This window comes from Suricata suricatta, chromosome 14 (assembly GCF_006229205.1).
Source record: "Suricata suricatta isolate VVHF042 chromosome 14, meerkat_22Aug2017_6uvM2_HiC, whole genome shotgun sequence".
In the NCBI taxonomy this organism is placed as follows: Eukaryota; Metazoa; Chordata; class Mammalia; order Carnivora; family Herpestidae; genus Suricata; species Suricata suricatta.
In genome coordinates, this window is record NC_043713.1 from 43,527,455 (window position 1) to 43,549,008 (window position 21,554).

The 21,554-nt window shown below is 39.2% G+C and overlaps 1 protein-coding gene across 1 annotated transcript in view; it reads left to right on the top strand.

Moving 5' to 3' along the window:
• AQP4 (aquaporin 4) overlaps positions 1–7,513 on the top strand; it is a 10,066-nt gene extending 2,553 nt beyond the window's left edge. The window contains exons 2-5 of the mRNA XM_029921952.1: positions 700–1,114; positions 1,975–2,139; positions 2,425–2,505; positions 6,941–7,513. Of these exons, the coding sequence (XP_029777812.1) occupies positions 700–1,114; positions 1,975–2,139; positions 2,425–2,505; positions 6,941–7,219 (940 nt within the window). The 3' untranslated portion in view covers positions 7,220–7,513. The remainder of the gene's footprint in view (positions 1–699; positions 1,115–1,974; positions 2,140–2,424; positions 2,506–6,940) is intronic.
• The last annotated feature ends 14,041 nt before the right edge of the window (positions 7,514–21,554 follow it).

The following is a 21,554-nucleotide window of genomic DNA, read 5'->3' on the forward strand; positions in this document are numbered from 1 at the left end:
GGAGTGGCCCTGCCCGGGGGCCCCAGGCCGACGCGTCCCAGCGCCACGCGTCCGGATCCGCAGGGGAGACGGAGGAGTGTCCCAGCGCCGGCTCGGGCCCCGCGGGTCCCCACCGCCCGGCCCTTCACCCTGAGCTCCCCGCCCCCTAACGACTCTACCTTCTGGAAAGACAGTCTTCTGCATTCCAGGCCTCCTCGCTGGCCTCTCCTCTAAATCCCAAGTCTCTGCTGGGGGAGAGGAGAATCAGGCTCCACGAGTACATTTTCAGAATGCCATTTTGAGCAATAATATGTGCAAAGTTGCACATGACCTCCCTTTTTTTAAATTGCTTTACGTTCAAAATATAAACGACATGTTAAAAGTACAGTGAAACTTAAAACCTTGCTCTGAGGGAATTAGCTCTTGCTCAGAAGTAAATATGTTTCATTCTTAATTCTTTAAGAAGTTTGATTTAGACATTGTCCTTTCTAGAGACAAATCAGTGAAACTGGAGGATCTTCGAATATTAAATAAAAGGAGGCTAGAATAACAGGGGACAATTAATTCATTAATTAAGGTTTTCTGGAAGCATTCTTTCTTGGTATCAAATCACCTTTGAGGGGCCCTTCCCCACAGTAGAGCAAGACTACAGGCCTGGAGTCTGCCCAAATTCACAAACCTGGCTTGATGGTTTCTAATATCAATTTGTTTTCTTTTCAGTAAGTGTGGACCTTTGTGTAGAAGAGAGAGCATCATGGTGGCCTTCAAAGGGGTCTGGACTCAAGCTTTCTGGAAGGCAGTCACAGCGGAATTTCTGGCTATGCTCATCTTTGTTCTCCTCAGCCTGGGATCCACCATCAACTGGGGTGGAACGGAAAAGCCCTTACCTGTGGACATGGTTCTCATCTCCCTCTGCTTTGGGCTCAGCATTGCGACTATGGTGCAGTGTTTTGGCCACATCAGCGGTGGCCACATCAACCCTGCTGTGACAGTGGCCATGGTGTGCACCAGGAAGATTAGCATTGCCAAGTCCGTCTTCTACGTGGCAGCGCAGTGCTTGGGCGCCATCATTGGAGCAGGGATTCTGTACCTCGTCACACCTCCCAGTGTGGTGGGGGGCTTGGGGGTCACCACGGTAGCATCTTTAGCTCTTATTTTTACACTAGGACTCCAGGCTTCCCACAGATTCTGCTAAATGCCACCCTGGTGGCCTGAGAAACTTCTAAAATTGCTAATTTATTCCCAGGAAATTTCTGATGATTCTTGATAGGGGAGACAACTGATCCCAGCAACCTTAAATGTATTCATATATAATCATTGTTTGCTCTTGACTGACTTCAATATTATTAAGTCTAGGTGACACAAACATTGTCTCTCTTGCTCCCATCCAGTGACTAGACTATACATTTAGCTTACGGAATTTTTATTACAACTATTTGTTGGCTCACTATTTGTTGTTTCTTGTCATGTTCATGATACTTAAAATGATCGACATCAAGGGCCACACTTAAAAAAATAAAATGGCATTTGACCCTAGTTTTGTTCTTAACTGATAGGTGTATCAGTTGTTAGCTCAGCACAAGATTGATTTAAAAATCGCACACAGTTTAAATTTTAATTGAAATATATATTAATTAATTTAAACCTAATTAATGGATTTAATCATTGCCTTATAAAATTGCACGACTCTCAAGAAACTCCTTTATAAGTGCAGCACATTTTGCTTCCTTTGTAGAAAAGGACATTCAGCACAAATTCCCGCTTGGTCATCATAAGAGTAATTATCCCAAAATGAGTGGAAATTTATTCCTTCCTTTGTTTTTGTTTTTGTTTTTGTTTTTGGATGTCGGGGGAGTGTCTCACTTGTGGGGTAGAATAGATGACTCAAATTAACCATTGCTTTTTCCGGTGATGAAATATGCCTTTCGCAATAATATGTTATCACAGAAAATGTAATCATGTTTCCATTCAGAATGAGCATTTTTCTCTTTCTAGGTTCATGGAAATCTTACTGCTGGTCATGGTCTCCTGGTGGAGTTGATAATCACATTTCAGCTGGTGTTTACTATTTTTGCCAGCTGTGATTCCAAACGGACTGATGTCACTGGCTCAGTAGCCTTAGCAATTGGATTTTCTGTTGCAATTGGACATTTATTTGCAGTAAGTTTTCAAGTCCATTTAGATAATTGATTCATTTCATTTATCATCACCCTAGAGCTGGCCTAAAGAAGTTGTGTTTTACAGCTCTAGTTCTTTAGTGTCCAGCCATGTCTGTCCGTGTTAGGTGATTATTTCACTAACTTTATGATGAGACTGTGGATATGGCTGCTAACACCTTGACAGTTCCTCTAACTGACTTGGCAAATGGTAGCAAATTGCAATGAATGCTTTCTGTTACTAGTCCTGTTCCAGCAATATCTGAAGTTGCTTTCTTTTTCCCTATAGATCAATTACACTGGTGCCAGCATGAACCCTGCCCGATCCTTTGGACCTGCAGTTATCATGGGAAATTGGGAAAACCACTGGGTAACCATTGTGCTGATAGTACCCGTCCTCCTACAGTTCAGGACAGCTGCCCATGGAACTCTTTTTTTTTTTTTCCTTTGCCCACTAGTTTTCTTACTTCCTCTCAGTCTTGACCCTGCTTCCCTGCCCCCACTTCATTACATCTTTCATAAAGACTAAGGAGAAACTAGTACAGATCTACAGTTAAACATCTCACCTTATATCTGTTCTGCGCCTTCAGTAATAGCCTTCTTGTTTTTTATATAAGCATTGCTCTGGATACTGTATCTGGTAGACTGAAGCAGAATATATTTCACTTGGAGGTTGCCTATGTGGAACAAGTGAAAATCGGGATGTTATGGTGAATATGGTGTTTAAATAATTGAATGTAAAGCCTTCCTGGCAATGACAAAATATACACTTACCAAGAAATTTAAAAAAAGAAAGAAAGAATTAAAAGCAATGTCCAGAGCAAAAACATTTACCATTTTTGTTTACAAAAGCATGACCCCAATTAATAGTATGTGGATTGGAAGCATTTGAACTGCAGATATAGACTAGATGTTTCACATATTTATGCTATTACCACAATAACTGTAGCTGGACACACAAATGACTTCAGAAGAGGCACACTTTCCAGTCTCACTGGCTGACCTACTTATTAAAGTGGTGGCAGAACTTCCAGAGCAGCAGTGATGCCCAGCTTTAAATATCGCGATCAATTTTATTTCAATTGTTTCTTACAACATGGGAATTTAAATCCCTTCAGTGAAGAATGCAGCCGTTTTAAGGCCACTCACATGCTAACTTATAATCACCAATACAAATATGAGATAGGGGACTTATTGTATGCCAGCCTCAAATAAGGCTAACTTCTCTTGTCACTTACATGCTGTGAATGCTATTTTACAACTTTTAGTTTTAATGCATGACCGCAACAATGTCACTTGTGTTTGAATTCCTTTCATACAGTGGTTATTGGCCCAGTGACATCCACTCAACCATAGTGTATGTTACAAATGAGAGGAAACGGCACCATTACTAGAAGATTCTCAGCTGAGAAAAGTGTATTGAGTCTTTAAAAGTAATTTCAGTCATTAAAGAACGAGAGTCAGTGTTCAAAAGCTAGAGTTTGCACCCAGCTATACAAAGAATGTCAATACTACCACCCATGAGATTGGTCATTTTGTCACTGATGTTTTCCATTTATGTCTCAAAATATTTGCCACATTAACAACAATGGATCATTTTAATGGGCAGTATATAGTTAATAATGGTGGAAGTGCAACTGTAAGTTCAACTTATTACATTCAAATTTTTTTGGCGATTAAAATTTAGAAAAATAACAACTTAATTTTATTTATGAGGACTTTAAAATGTGGGTGAAAATATATGTTTTTATTAATTACCTACTGGTTGTGGTAAGCCAGCTAAAATTCAAATCGCAGGAAACTTTTTACCTTGTTTACTGAATTGAAGGTTTCCCCTTATTGCAGAGCTATTTTATAACAAACCCAATCCTACTGAACATGAATGTCCATCCTGTAGGAATAGTTGTGTGAATTTTAGAACTAATTTGCAGCATATTTGCAGATAGGGAGATCGATTTGTCGATAGAAAGACTAGAATAACGTCAAAATATTAATGGTGAATTTTCTAGGTAGAGTAATGACATTGTTTTAGTTTTCATCTTGAAACTTTCCATTTCATTTATATTTGTAGCAATAAAAGTTATTTGCCTTTATAAATTTTTGAGAGTCATTTTAAAGTGCATTATGACTTTGTTTTTGGAATAGCAACTTGAACCTGAGATTTGCACTTTTTGGGGAGCATGTTGCCAGATGTCTTCTTCATAGATGTTTTGGGAATGCATCGTAATTCTTTAGCAGACCCTTGTTTCCCTGGTGAGAGTCATAGCATGTGGAACAGAACATATGTAATGAGCTCTTACCAAAGGGACAGAGATCAAAGACATTTAGAGGAGGGCTCTAGTTTCTCCTTTGAAAGGGCATGAGAAGGTCAACTATTACGTGGTTTTTTTCTGTTCAAGATAAGGAGTTCAGTACCCACATCCACTCTAACAGTACTTTCCCGGTTAAGTATATGTGCTCATCTCCAGCTTAAATTTTGAATTGTCTTTAGATTTTGCAATGAGGATGCTAAGTGGAATTAACTTCCAGAAAGTGTCTTAAGCCAGAAAAACATTTCTCCTATTTTTTTCACATGAGAACAGGGCAGTATCATGGAAAACAGTGCAGTAGTTCAAAAGAGAGGCTTGAATCACAAAGCCCTGAATCTCAGTGCAAGCACTTGTTAAGCTTGAACTCTGAAGCAAACTTCTTACCCTCTCAGGGGGTTCGTTTTCTTACTCATAAAAGACAGATAATAATAATATTTACCTCAAAGGTTGCTGTTTGAATTATGTGAGTTAATTCAGGAAAAGTGCTAACTACAGCTAGCTCAATAAACAAGGTTTCCGTTGCCCAACTGAATCTGTTGAATGAATGTCTAATATTTTGCAGCATATATGTGCTCTAAAGCAAATGCTAAAGTTCACTGAAACTCGAAACTAAGTTTGTTCTAGATACAATAATGATATGATAAAGAGCTTCCATTTGTTGGATTAAAAATCCCATGGAATTGCTAAGCCTCAACTAACCCAGTACTGTTCTTTTAAGTTTGTCTGTTTGTTTGTTTGTTTGTTTGTTTTTGAGAGAAAGAGAGATCATGAGCAGGGGAGGGGCAGGGGCAGAGACAGAGAGGGAAAGAGAGAATCCCAAGTAGGTTCACTGCACTCAGCCTGGAACCCAACACAGGGCTCAATCCCACAAACCATGAGATCATGACCTGAGCCAAAATCAAGAGTCAGACGCTTAACCAACTGAGGCACCCAGGCGCCCAAACAGACAACATGGGTATTTTTACACCAAGTGACTGTGGTAAGAACCATGAGGATGAAACTACTCTCTGCAAGATTAATAAACAAACCAGGAGGGTTTCAGTTCAATCAAATCACCAGATTTTAGGGAAGAAAAGCATGTACAAACATGAGGTGCCTGGGTGGCTCAGTTGACTAAGCCTCCAACTTTGGCTCAGGTCATGATCTCACAGCTTGTGAGTTCAAGCCCCACATCCGGCTCTGTGCTGACAACTCTGAGCCTAGAGCTTGCTTCAGATTCTGTGTCTCCCTCTCTCTCTACTCTTCCCCCACTTGCCCTCTATCTGTCTCTCAAAAATGAACATTAAAAAAATTTTTTAAAAAAGAAAGAAAACCATGTAACAAACAGAAAATGACTTCTTGGCAGCCTGTTTCCATACAACTTTGAATTGTCTCAGAAGCATGGAATGGAGCCGGTTGCTCAGTTGCGATAAAATTAGAACCACCGAATACTTTATAAGTATTACTTCAATTTAATTTTTACAACCCACAAGGTATGTGCTATTATAATCCTCACTTTGCAGATGAGAAATTAAGGTTTGAGAATTTAAATAATTGACTCAAGAACTCACCAAATTGCTAAGTGCTGGGGCTGGAATTCCATGTATCATGCTCCTCCAAATAACTAAAGCTCAAAGGATAAAATCTGTATGTTGGTCACTATTATGCAGAAAGCCAATGTAAAATGGAAATATTAAGAAAATAAGGGGTGCCTGGGTGACTCAGTCTGTTGGGCCTCTGACTTTGACTCAGGTCATGATCTCATCATTAGTGGGTTTGAGGCCCGCATCAGGCCCTGTGCTGACTGCTCAGAGCCTGGAGCCTGTTTCCAATTCTCTGTGTCCCTCTCTCTCTGCCCCTCCCCTGCTCATGATCTGTCTCACTCTCTCAAAAATAAATAAATGTTAAAAAAAATTTTTTAAAGAAGACAAAAAGAAAATAAGATAAATACGCTCCAGAAATTCTTTTTTTCTATTTTAGTTGAAGAATTCTTTGTGTCTACTTAGCATACAGTACCACCAAAAAGCAGATATTTTTTTAATAATTTTTTAATGTTTATTTATTTCTTTTGAAGACAGTACACATGCACATGCACAAGGGAGAGGACCAGAGAGATGGAGAGGGAGGATCCCAAACAGGCTCCGTGCTGTCAGCACAGAGTCCAATGTCCGAGTCGAGACCAAGAGTCAGATGCTTCACCGACTGAGTGCCCCCAGATGCCCCTAAAGAGATGCTATCCTGACTAAGGACTCTCAAAAAATGGAAAGAAAAGTAATTAGTGAAAGCAAGAAAAGAGAAAACAGTCTTTCCTTGTTTTCTGTTCAAATGCTATTTAGCAATTCATGGATCTCTAGTGTGCATTTGACGTGTTTTCTTATATTCATTCCAATCCTGCTTACTTCTGCATGGTCCATTTGCTTTCTTCATGTAAACCAGCTAAGCGCTCCATTCACGAGTTGTTCAAAGGAATAGTTGTAGACCACTTTCACTCTATAATGCTTCCATCTTTTCCCCCAGATATATTGGGTTGGACCAATAATAGGAGCTGTCCTCGCTGGTGGCCTCTACGAGTATGTCTTCTGTCCAGATGTTGAACTCAAACGTCGTTTTAAAGAAGCCTTCAGCAAAGCTGCCCAGCAAACAAAGGGAAGTTACATGGAAGTGGAGGACAACAGGAGTCAGGTAGAGACGGATGACTTGATCCTAAAACCTGGAGTGGTGCACGTGATTGACATTGACCGGGGAGAGGAGAAGAAGGGGAAAGACCCGTCAGGAGAGGTGTTGTCTTCTGTATGACTAGAAGATAGCGCTGAAAGCAGACAAGAACCCTTAGAACTGTCCTCGGATTTCCTTCCACCCATTAAGGAAACAGATTTGTTATAAATTAGACATACACAGGGTTATTGTTTCCTGCCTCACTGTTAGGTCCAGACAAGAAATAGTTCACTATTCTACCAACGAGGAATGGAAGAAACCTATTGTGAATTACAAATCTAGAAAAAAATGAGGCTGTAAAATGTCCCCAAAGCAAATAGGTATCGAGTTTACCTTGTTGTCATTCACTAATTATGGATTAAAAATGTGTTTCAAGATGTGGTTAAGTCTTACCTAACAGAACTTATAGACATACCTATCAGCTTATTCCTCCTCTACCATGAAGCTGATATTGTCAGTCCTCGTTTGAGGATCCATTGAGTCAAGACAATGTGTCACGGAGTCGTGCACATTCAACAGAGGAAATATAACAAGCTCTTTCATGGGCAGTCCCTTCTTAAAACTACCTCGGCAAAAGAATATCAACAAGGGTCATTGTTAATGAATTGTTTCCATTTATATTTCAAATACCTGGCTTTCAACCTGAGCTCCAATTCATAATATTCCTTCCTCTTCCTCAGTGCCCAGGGCAATGTGGAAAGCCCAGAAATTTGCCGAATTTTCAGAAACCCTGTACATTTGTTAGTTTTATCTGATAAAACATCCGAATCATAAGAAATACCTATTGAGATTCAGGACAAACAGAATCATAAGATCTTATGGGAGTGGAGGAAAAATTAACATTATAAAAAAAATCATAAGAAAAGGGGAAATCTATATTCTGGAATCAAATAGTTGATCTGTTTTCAGTGCACACCCTCAAATACACCACATGAGGTTAACAATCGACGCTTTTAACCATGTAACCATTTTGCTTATTTTTTTAATTTATTGGCAAAACTGGGGGTTTTGTCTGTTTGTGACGTTGGTTATATGTATTTAGACACTAGCTGAGATTTCTTTTTGATAACAAAACACAACTAGCTGAATGCTGACTTTTTGTTAGTAAGCTCTGCTCTCTCTGAAAGATATAAACTGGCCGTCCGGGTCCCCATCTCTGCACCCTCTCACTTCTCCTGGGATTTGTTGATAACCTTGCCCGTGCCTGTGATGATATTTTAGTGAATTAAAATGCATGAGAGACAAGGAAGACCATGTTGCAGACGGAAAGGAGAGGACCTCAGAACACTCGAGATTCAAAGTTGACTAGCTGACCAATCATTTGTTTGCAGAGCTGTTGTGTGTCGTAATGAAACACATTTTTAAAGTGTTTTCATTACTGACTCGTTTGTCAAGATACTTGGCTCTTCCGGCAGTGCGTGCCTTACGCTGGTAGAAGGGTCTCTGGAAACCCCGGTCTCTATCATCTTAACCATCTAGGCTAGACTTGGTCTTAGACAAGAAGCTGCAAATGTCAGTTTTACTGAACAAAAATGTATTTCCTGTTTTACTGAACAAAAGCTAGTAGTAGTGGGCAAAAACCCATCACTGCAAAGAATGGCTTAAAATAAGCTGATAACCAAGGGCTTTCTTTGCCCACGAATAGTTCCAACTGTGTGCCACTTTTTAGTGTTAATGGCAGTTGTGCGTCTGTGGCAGTGAGATAATGGACCACTTTTGAACCTGATTCTTTTCGGTGCTAGAAAAGTGATGCGCGAGGCTCCCAGGGAAACGCCTGGGGTTGCCAGCGGTGTGTTTTTATGGCGGGTTCCTAAATCCCAGCCCCTTTCTGAGATGTGTGGCCAACCACACCCTCCACCGGTGAGGCCCATCCTTTCCTGTTTGGAGCTGCTTCTATAGGAAGTTAGGTGAGATTCTAAGGATGGTTTGTGCCTTGTCTGTTCAAATGTTTGCACACTACACCGCTCAAGGCTTCAAACCGGGGTGGGGAGGGGAACCGTGAAGTTCAGCTCAAAAGATAATTCTATCAGCCAGCAGAAAACATGTCAGCTCAAAAGTAAGCGAGGTTAACAAGGGAAAGTTATATAGATTTTTCGAATATGCTTACAATGTACTGGCTTACAATCATTTTTATTCAGCCATATGGTTTACTTCTTATGCACTCACTTTTATACTCACTTCCAGTTAGAGTATTTAATAAGTTAGTGCTGTAATAATAAAATAAAAAGGCATGAATGATGTTTTTGTAGTTTGTTTTCATAGAGTGCCTGGCACTTAGCAGGTATGTGTTACTTAATAAAAATATATGGATTTTAGTTAGGATTTAAGAATGTAAATAATTTTCTTTTAATCTGGATTTTACTTGGTATTTAATAAAAGCTTGATTTCAAGGACTACTAAGGGAGGGCGGTATAAATGTAAAAACCATAAAATATATTTTTGCATTCTACTATTTTAGAGGCGTGAAGTGAGTGAAAGCTTTAGCACTTTTTTCCCCCTGCATATGAGACAACATATTTTGTATTTCACTCAAGGCTCTGCCAGTAAAAAGTAATGAAATTGTACCTTTCTAATGACATCTATGCAGCAGGGGTCTATTGCCTTGTGGATGGCACCAAATTATCCAAGTGTGTTAAGAGACGAGGGCTTTTTCCTTTAATCCCTTCTTATTAATGAAGTGCATCGTGCAGCTCCCAGGAGAGTGTTGCTGACAGATATACAGAAAAGAGATCAGAGAGAAAAAGCTGGAAGGACATAAATGAATTATACCAAGCCGGGAAGCAAGGCCAACCGTCTCTTCCCTATGGAAAAATACAACATGCGCCCCAAACTGTAAGATGGTCCATACACTGAAAAGGTATAGAGTTTGTCAAAAGAAGTACAAAGGATAAAAAGTCATTTTTCAGTTCGGGGGCTTTCTTAAATATTTGGGTCCCAGAAGTCGAATTTATTCTGTCACTGTTGAACTTGACATTGCCTTCAAAGAGTCCTAAACTTTTACACTGGAGGGAAGGATTTTCTGGGATCTAACTCATTGCCAAAATGTAAGATTTCTACACTTTGTTTCTACTATTTGATGTTTTTCATAAATTCTTACACTTTCTGACTCTTTTCCTCATGTAGTTGATAACTACTAGCTAAAGTGGCCAAACAAGCTAGAAAATTTTACAAAGAGACTAGAAGTATTTGAACAACATATACGATGGCATTAAACTACCTAATTAATGATTTGAAGTCTGATTCCAAATAGCACAGAATATTCTTCTTAGGCCAAGAAACTAGGCAACTTACTTACTGGTTTAAATTCAATAACGAACAGAGGTGCCTGGGTGGCTCAATGGGTAAGCATCTGACTTCCGCTCAGGTCTTGATCTCACGGTTAGTGATTTTGAGCCTCAGGTCAGGCTCTGTCTGTGCTGACAGTTTGGAGCCTGGAGCCTGTTTCAGATGCTGTGTCTGCCTCTATCTCTGCCCTTTTCCTGCTCATGCTCTGTCTCTCTCTTTCTCTCTCTCAAAAATAAACATTTTTTTAAATTTTAATAAATAAATAAATGAATTCAATAATGAGCAGGAAAATTCCGAAATAGAGTAACAAATTCAAATGCTAAAACTGATCCTGCCGAGGCCCTTCATTGCAGATGTTGACACTATCCCCAGGCTTGTGGACATTGAACAGAGCAATTACCTTTGTGACAACTGACCATAAGAGTAAGAGCTCAAGAGACACCCATCTCTGACACTATAAGGCCGATATAATGTCTCAGTATAAGCACTATGGATTCTGCAAATTAGGAGTATCTTATAAAGTAATTCTGTCTTTCCTAATAGCTTTATGGCATCAAAATTATTAGCAAGATGTGACTACTACCTGGAAAGTCTAATGAACAAAACTCACTTTCCTGACCACAAATTTTGTGTGCTTACATTATACTACTTTATAGATCACCGCAAAATAGCAGTAACTTTTGAAATTCATAGTTCTCTGAAATACATAGGAGGCATTTAATTCAGGGCTGCAAAACTGTGGCCGCTCAGTTTTGCAAATGACTGTACCTATGAAAGTAGTCATCGTGTTACCCATGCATGTCAAAATCCGAAAGCTAAAAGATACACCTAATTTATATAACCTCTTGGAATATATTTTTAGATTCTCTTCAGGATTAATTACATAAACATGCAATTTATGAAGACATAATTGTTTATCACTTTTATGACCCAAATCACAATTGTAATTCATGATAAACTGGTGAGAATAAACTGAACATATGGTCATATTTACAATTATTTATTAACTGAAATGTTATTCCAACGTCAGAGCTAATGTTGAGATTTAAACCGTAATGTCTAATGTTTGGAATAATCTATTAAGTATCAGCATTGTGGTTGATTTCCATGAATTCTGTTGTATCTCATACTACTAAGTTTGTGCAAATAAACTTTTAATGTTTAAAAGGCAAGTGTTGCATTTGATAATGTTTGAAAATTCATTTATAGTTTTTCCAAGTTAGATCTTAAGAGCATCCTTTAGAATGGCCCAAAGGCTTAGATATTTGCGTATAATCAACACCAAATGAAAGAGTGGTGGAATTTGTATATTTTTAGAGGATGCAGAGGATGCCTTGCAGTAGGCCCCGTGTACACAGTAAAAATTGTGCATTAGTGGGCTTACTTCTAAATGTTCGCATCTAGGCAAAATAGGCCATCGCATATCAGCTGTCCTGACAGCGAGTCTGGAGGTGAAGACTTTAACAACTATGACTCGGAGGAGGCTGGTATTGCCAAATAAATGACCCTTCCTTAGGCTGTTTGGCAGATTCTGCCCAGCCAGATGGATAATGTAGGCAAAGTGAGTCCTGGGACACTACCTTGGGCTCTTCATTTGAGGGGCTCCTTAATTTCTGAGAGGTTAAAGTCCCTCTCAGAAGGATTGAGGACAATCACTGATGTAGTGTGCAACCCATCAGATGACCAGCGAATGATGCCGAAGGGTCCAGGGGAGATGGACCTCTCTTACGGCATTTGTCAATATTCACCAACATGGCAATAACAATAGTTCACATTGTAGTAAAATAGTTGGTACAGGTATCTATTTCCCCTACTAAGTACTAAACCTCTTAAGGGCTAAGATGGAATTTTATTTATACTGTATCCCTCACCCTCAGCATTGAGCACCAAGCTCGACATTTCGCTCAGTATGTGCCAGTTGCATGAATGAATACAGAACTTAAGGAATATCTTACAACCACTGGGAAATACTACACAGCACTGTTCATCAACCCAGTTGGTTTTTTTCTGTTGTGTACATATGTGCTAAATACTTGAAATCTTATAGTTTCAGTAAGGAGCCTGAAATCAGCTCAAACAGTAAAGAAAAATAAAAGAAAAAATACACAGAAAGAACAAAACACTAATTGGATTTCTAAAATTTATACCTCCCGTGTAGGCAACAAGACATGTTTTCATTGCTATATTTATACAAAGGCCAGATGTTAGATGAAATTTAGCTCAATGAGTATTTCAGCAAGAAAAGTTTTTTAAAAAGCATGGGAAGCTGGAGATATAAATGTCAGCCTGATTTTAGATAATTATCCTACTTGGAAAATGTCCAAAACAATATGTCACCTGAATAATTCTTACCTTTTTTTTTTTCACTTTTCTACCTCTTGACTCCTCAGGTTTAGGGAGACATCGAGAACCCTAGAAAGCTGAGTTGAGTTCTTCTACCTGCACACATTCAGAAATCTCTGAGAAACCATGGCATTAATTTTTGAAAGCTTTATGCATAGCATAGTGATAGCATATGGTTACTGCTCAATAAATGCAGAGTGGATGGATGAACGGATGGATGGATGTGTGGGTGGATGGATGGGTGGATGGATGAGTGGATGGAAGACACATTGCAATCCGGAGACATTAAGTTACTCTGTAAACATACGGCAATCATAGCCTGTACTCCTTCCTCCCTCATGAAAGTTCTGGCCATGGGTCAGATAGGTAGAGGAGAAACGCATGCACTAGAATAATTATCATTTATGAGTATGTATGTGGGGCTTCCTAATTTATGATTATTACTCTCAATCATTTATGCTTCAAGGCATATTGTGGGGTAAGCATTACTATCATTTTCATTTCCAAAGATGAAAAAAAACAAGTGTTAATGAGATTAAGCAAATTGCCCAAGATTATGGCCAAGAGTAAAGCAGAAACTGGAACTCACATCCCAATTAATCGCATTTCCCTAAATCACACAAAGTTCTCCCATTTCTCCCATTCATCTGTCAGTCTAATTTCCCATCAGCCATGTTTTCTTAAGTGGCAAGAAATATATTCTCACCATGTAAGAGGTCATTCTTATATACAACACCAACAAAAAGCAATATTTTCGATTCCACACACCTGGAGTGTCAACAGACCTCAGAAAAGGTCTCAAATAAGAAAATAGGGTTGGGACACCTGGCTGGTTCAGTCAGTGGAGGATATAGACTCTTGATCTCTGGGTTGTGAAAAAAATAAAGAAAAAGGAAATAGTGTTGACTGCTACCATAGATTTACTTTAGGAGACTTTGGATAATTTCAGACATTTTTTATTGATATTTTTCCTTTTGAAAATAATATAAAGATCACTATTTAAGATATTTTTCATTTGGTCCAGGAAGGAGAACTGGAGATTGATTGTGAAGTTACTGATAAGGTTTTCCACATTTCAATAATAATAACAGTAATAGCTTTCAATTATTGAACACTTCCTGTGCACAAGACAGATGCCTGGGTAGTCATTCCTCACAGAAACCTTATGAGGTAGGTATTGCTATCATCCTCATTTTACAAGTGAGGAAACTGAAGTCTAAGGAAGGTTACATGTTCAAAGTCAAATAGCTACTAAGAGCTAAAAGTGGGATTTGAACCCAGGCAGTCTGTCTAGACTCCTCTTAGCCGCTGCCCTGTGTTGGGTCTTGCCTTCTTACGTGTGGCACTGGAGGCTTCCAACTGTTCTAACATTCATATCTGCTTTTTCCAAGACTTTGACTTTTCAAATCCAGTAGAGATTGCAGTGTGTTTAAACTTCTCAATTGTTCCTGACTTCACCTCTCATTATCGTTTTGACCACCTTTGAAGCAAGATTTAAATATTCAAGTACAAATGCCACAAAGATAAGTCAGCTAAACTTACAAAGTATTTTCAAAACGGACTTTGAATGGCCAAGACAACTCTCTGTTTACTGAACAGGGGTATGACAGACACCTCTTACACAATATACCTTCCACTTTTTAGCTAAAGTTTCCTGGCTATTTAAATAAAATAAAACTGTAATAAAAGAATCAATAAAATGGTGTTTGGAAATTATCTGAGCTTACCCTAGATCAGTCTATAAAGTGTGCAGACTGTATTTTTCCTAACAAGATAAGACAAAGGTTATTTTTGAGTGGGCTACGGTACAACATTGTTACCATGGCAATGGCTTTGGGAAATAATTGAATGGAATGACAGATGCCCATACGTTTACCCTTTCCTGCAATGGTTAAGAGGAGAAAGATTTTTGTTTATGAAACATGACTGAACACACCTAGCACCTCTGCATTTGCAAACTACAGGATTATAGAGTAAGTCCCCAAATATTTAACTCAGACTCTCAGAAGTCGGCAATCTTCTGACACAGACTCTCAGAAGTGAACAATCTTTTAAGCCATCTTTTTTTTTTCCTCACTTGAGATCAGAGTTTATTTATTTTTTTTAATGTTTTTTATTTATTTCTTTATTTTTTTTCTCCATAATATTTTATTGTCAAATTGTTTTCCATACAAGCCATCTTTTAAATAATATAGAGCTGTATAACCAAGGACTATTGGAAACCATTTAATTCAATTTGGAGCTCCCAGAGGGGAAGAGCGAGGGCGGGGCAAGCATCCCTGGGTAACAGAGCACCTAGTGGGGAGGGGCTCCTAGCACTCCTGCCCCCCACCCCCTGCAGGAGGAGCCACCACAGCAGGTGTCCCCATGCAGGGAAAAGTCCTTGAGCTAAGTCAGCACACTCTTGTCAACCTGTATTAAGTTAGTGCCCCAAAGAGACCTGGATTATTATGCTAAAGGGAAACAGACTCCTCCCAGGGAATAAAAGGGAACCTTGATTTTCTTCAAGGAAGCCAGAAAGAAAGCAGGATCTCCCCATTTCTCTCAAAAAATCTAGCCTCTACAATGCACTTCTTTGCAAAAGAAGATTTATGAGTTTAAATCTCAACACATGGCTCCTGGAAATGATTTGCCATATTAAGCTACTCCAGGATTTCAATGTCAAAACTTATCACAAACGTGGTAAACTCCATCTTGCTGTTTCAAGAGCCGATCTCCTGAAAACAATCGAAGCAGCTGAAGAAAGAGGGGTGGAGGTTTCCCCGGTGACCCGCAGTAAGAAAGAGTGGAGGAAAACTGATACCGATTATTCAGCCCTGTGGTGTTGGTACATTGTGGTTAAATCATTCATATTCTTTGAACTCTAATAAAAAATTCTCATCAAACAATGATGACATTTTCATCTCATCAAAGTTTAATCACAAGAGTATTGTAATTCTGATTTTCTTCACCTCGGTTCAAATTGAAAGTAATTGTCAGACGTCATTTTAATTCTAACCATTACATCCGTCCTTACATGCTTCTCCCTCACATTATCATGGCCCATTTTGTTCTCTAAGAGGCATGTCGTTTTTTTTCTATTATTCAAGCAGTTTTTAAAAGAACTTTGTCACCTACTTACAAATAGTACACTTAGGGCTCATTTTCAAAAGCATTTGGAGATAACAAATGAACATGAATTGGAAAATGTTTTTATGAAACACTGAGAGACACCAGGGGTAATAAATTCTGACTATGGAATTGTTTGATGTTGGAAAAACATTTAATTGCCTGAATTCTTGAATGTTGCAAAAAAAAATGTCCTTAGCAACCCTCAGAACAACGGGCTTACAATGCTCAAAAGCAGAGAGGTGAACACAAGCTTGCTTAATTTTCTTCCATTGACACTTTGGAAAAATACCTCTGCTCTACCCCAGTTGAGACAAAAAGGAGGCTCCTTCCTGGTGGGGGTGGTAAGTGAGCCCTCATCTCTGTTTCCAAGGATATATGAAAATCAAGCAACAAAACCGTAGGTAGAGAACTCTAAGATTTGGGATAATATGTGTGTTGTATTTTCTGTGTTTCCCACAAGAAACATGTCTGACTGTCAGAATCAGAAAGAAAAAAAGTGAATGATATATTTAGAAAGTCTTAAGAGCTCTGACTGAAATGTGTGGGTCAGAGGGGGGTCACAGAAGAATGTGAAGACCTTTGGAATCATTCTCATATCTGTGTCTAAGTCAAAAAGCAGAAAGGTCCAACCAAAGCAAAAATTCTACATTCAAATTCTTAGGGGATGAGTGGGTAAGTACCGTGAGGGAGTCAGGAAGGCCTTGGGGAGATGGGGACAAATTGTGGCAAACCCTGCTCAGTAGATTTTTGTCACCTCAGAACTTGGGTCCAATATGTGCTGATCTTCTAAGATTTCAGACAAACTTAACATTTATAATTGTATATGAAGTCCCCAATTCTTAAATGCTGGCTGATGTGTATTTTTTTAACTGTAGAGACAAAGAAAATAAGTCTGAGATTAGACCAGTCTCAAACATCACCAATCTGAGACTCTTCTGTAAGGCCTCTTGGACATCTTTATTTCCTCATATTTATGTTCCTCAAACACCTCAAACTGAAAATGTCCCAAACAGAACTAATTGTCTAATTTCTCCCAACCTGTTTCTCCTCTTGTGTGTCCAAACCACAGAACATCTAGGCCAGAACCTGGCTATCATCCACGTGTCGTTCCCCTTCCCGTTCAATCATTTGTCAAATCGAAGATCTCAGTCCTTCTTGCCTCCATTCTTATTGTCTCTACCTTGGTTCAGGCCAATGCAATAGTCATCTAAATCACTGCATCACATTCTAAACCCAGTGGTTCTCAACCAAAGCTAACTTTGTCCCCCAGATGATAATTGGAAGAACCTGGAGACATTTTGATTGTTACAACTGGAGGTACTTCTGGCATCCAGTGGGAAGATGCCAGGGATACTTCAACATATCACACAATGCAAGGGACAGTCTTCTACCCCCAACAATTATCTGGCTTAATATGTCAATCGTGCTGAGGTTGGCAAACCCTGCAACTGGTCTACCTGCCTTCAGTCTTGCATCCCTCTAAGCAAAAAGAATAATCCGCTCTTGAAAACGAAATCAGGGTCTCCTGGATGGGTCAGTCAGTGGAGAAGCCAATTCGTTTTATCAGCTCAGGTCATGATCCCAGAGTCGTAGGAGCCCTGGATTGGGCTCTGTGCTGAACGTGTTAGCCTACTTAAGATTCCCTCTCCCTCCTTCTCTCTCACTCTCTCTCTCTCCTCTTTCCGTCTCTGCCTCTCTCCCCACTCACACTTTCTCTCTCTCTAAAAATAAAAAAAATAATAATGAATCATATTTCAGGGTTCTCTTTCAAATGTGAAAGCATATCTTTTCCTCTTTCAAAGGTTAGCTTTCAGTGAAATCCTTATATTTTAAAAAATGAAATCACATATCTCTAGAAAAATCTGGGAGATAATGTTTTATTTTTCTAACCAAATCCCACGCACATACTTTTTTGCAACAAGAATCCCTTTGCTTCAGAGAAGGATGGGCCTCATCTCCAAGGAGTCAACCTTTACTATGCTAATCTAACTGAAATATTCCAACTGCTCTCTCTCTGATTGGTTTAGGATAGGGTCTGAGAATAATTTGTTTAACATCATCTGAAAAATATTCTCTACTCTTCAAAGGAGGCTGTGATATATTTGTTTGCAAAGATGATCATAACAACTCTTACCATTCTCGTTCATGTGAACTTTTACAATACACGTCTCTGTTCTTCCCATCATGGGGTTAGGTCTATTTTTGATCCCTTGAATTTGGGCTGTTCCTGCAACCTGCTTTTACCAATAGGATGTTGCAGTGTGGCTTGATGGGCTTTTGGAGGCCGGGCTTCAAAAAGCCTTGTAGCTTCAGCTCTCACCTCCTCAGAACACTGCCCTGGGACTGGAGTGTGAAGAAGAGCAATCTAATCAACTGGGAGAGAAAACCACTGGGAGCGGGGAGGACATGTGTCCCAGTCATTCCAGCTGAGGCCCCCAACATGGAAGAGAGGTTATCTCAGACCATCTAGCCCCAGATAAGCCACCACTTGACTGACTACAGGAGAATGAGTGAGCCCAGGATTGCAGCAGAACTTTCCAGCAAAGCTCTACCCAAACTGCTGACTCACAGAGCCATTAGCACCCAACACGGTGATGGCTACAGGCCACTAGTTTTTGATGTGGTTGTTATGGCTCAATAAATGGCTGATACAAATACATGACGAAGGAAACTGGCCTTTCCCTCCTCTGTCCTTTAGATGGTATTAACATATCTGACTTTTTTAGCCACTCTGAGAGATCTATCTAGCACCCCGAGGAGAGCAGAGTAGAAAGAAAAGAGTCTGATCCTGCCTGGTATCACTGAGCTGCCCAATTAACCTCCCTACCTCTAGAACTCTTGTTATATAATAAAATGTAATACAGTTCCCTTATTGTTCAAGATACTTTCATTTAGTCTTTCTTTTACTTGCAGACAAAGGCGGACTTCCTTGGACTTCATTATCCTTGGGTTAAAAATTAAAGCCCGTGCATGATCTGAGCCCTGCTTCTCTCAATCCCACTCACATTGCTCTCACTCTGACTGGCACACTCACCTTGAACTTTTTCTGTTCCTCAAGAGAGCCATACTCTCTTCCTGCCTTGCTCAGGCTTTCATATGTCCCGTTCCTTCTGAGTGGGGCTCTGTTAGCCCCACTACTACACACCATCACTCTCTCTTTCACCTCAAAATAATTTAGTCATTTTTTGTATCATTTATATTAGTAGTTATACCAAGTTTGCCTATCGACAATATTACAGGAGCCCCTCTGCCCATTTTCCCACTCCCACTAAAGGCAATCACTTTCATGTCTTTTAACTAAATATTTGGCAATTGCTTCTACGTCTCTAAATAATAGATTTGCGCTGCTACTTGCTGACTTTTTTTGACTTTGGAGTTTTAAACGTTTATCTGTTGACTTGCCACTATTAAAGAAGATTCATTGTCTTTCCTTCTGTTTCTAATGTACAAATATAGACAGACAGCTGTAAAGAGCTGAGCTATGAGTTCACTATAATTTCTTGGCTTTTCTTATACTTTTTTGTTCCCTCTAAAGTTCATAATAATCATGCGGGGCTTGTTTTCTAGATTGGTAATGTATTTTGTCAGTTTAACCTCAAATCCTTCATCAATTTTCCAAATCTCCTCTTAAGATGTTGAGATACAGCAGACAATCTCTCGATGGCACCTTTCTGAAGAAAGGTCTCCTAGAACCTTCTGCCAGACTCCTGGAGCTCCTCACCTGGTAAATGGCTGCCACCCTGGGACCTCCCTTCACTGTCACCTTGAGAATTTCCTTTGGCCCTTTTCTCTGTCTCTCCTATTCTATACCTTCCTCTTTATCATTGCTATTTCTTTATCTTGACAATTGATTATAGTCTGAGAATAGAAATTTTGAAGGCCTCTGGCTTCTGGCAGATAAGAAATATGATGCCATTTGTTTTATTGATTCATTCTCTCTCTCTCTCTCTCTCTCTCTCTCTCTCTCTCTCTCTCTCTCTCTCTCTCCCCACCTCCCACCCACCCCAGCCTTTCTCCTCAACTTATGGGTGTCTCAGTTTTCCCCAGTGTGTTGATATTTTATTATGATATGTCTTGCAACTATTTAATTCACTTCATTTTGTTGCCAAGCATACATTGAGCTTTTTGATCTCAAACTCAGTCTGTCAATTCCAGTATATTTACTTGCATTGTCCCTTGGATCCAACCCTCCATTTTGTCTCATCTTTCTTCTGGAACCTCCTGTACTACATAGATGCTTTGCTTACATCCTTGGGTATTCTTGACCATCACTCACATTTTAGTATGGGGACCAAGAAAACCCAAAGGACTCCACCAAAAAAATTGCTAGAACTAATACATGAATTCAGCCAAGTCACAGTATATAAAATCAATGTGCAGAAATCTTTTGTATTTCTATACATCAATAATGAAGCAGCAGAAAAAGAAATCAAGGAATCAATCCCATTTGCGATTGTGCCAAAAACAATAAGGTACTTGGGAATCACTCTAACCAAAAAGGTATAAGATCTATCCTCTGAAAACTATATAACACGTATGAAAGAAATTGAACAAGACATAAAGAAATGGAAAAACATTCCATGCTCAAGGATTAGAAGACTAAATATCATTAAAATGTCTATACTACCCAAAGCAATCCACACACTTATTGCAATCTCTATCAATATACCACAGCATTTTTCACAGAGCTAGAATAAACTATCTTAAAATGTTTATGGAACCACAAAAGATCCAGAATTGCCAAAGCAATTCTGAAAAAGAAAGATAAATATGGAGGCGTCATGATTCCATATTTCAAGCTATATTACAAAGATGTAGTGATCAAGACAGTACGGGACCAGCACAAAAACAGACACATAGATCAGTGGAACAGAATATAAAACCCAGAAATGTAACCACAACTATATGGTCAACTTATCTTCAACAAAGCAGCAAAAGAATATATAATGGAAAATAGTCTCTTCAACAAGGAGTGTTGAGAAAACTGGACAGCAACATGCAGAAGAATGAAACTGGACCATTTTCTTACACCATAACAAAATAAAATCAAAGTGGATGAATTCCTAAATGTGAAACAAGAAGCCATCAAAATCCTAGAGGAAAACACAGGCAGCAACTTCTTTGACCTCGGATGCAGCAACTTCTTGTGAGACACATCGCTGAAGGCAAGAGAAACAAAAACAAACATGAACTATTCGGACCTCATAAAGATAAAAAGCTTCTGCACAGTAAAAGAAATAGTCAACAAAACTAAAAGGCAACCAACGAATGGGAGAAGATATTTGCAAATCACATATCTGATAAAGGGTTAGTATCCAAAATCTGTAAAGAATTTATCAAACTCAACACCCAAAAAACAAATAACCCAGTTAAGAAATGGGTAGAACACCTAAATAGCCACTTCACAAAGAAGACATCTAGATGGCTAACAGATACATGGAAAGATATGCACACAGCTTGTCAGCAGAGAGATATGAATCAAAACCACGAGGAGATTTTACCTCATACCAGTCAGAATGGCCAAAATTACCAACACAAAAAACAACAGATATTGGTGAGGATGCAGAGAAAGGGGAACCCTCTAGCAGTGTTGGTGGGAATGCAAACTGATGAAACCACTCTGGAGAATAGCATGGAGGTTCCTCAGGAAACTAAAAATAGAACTACTATAGCGATT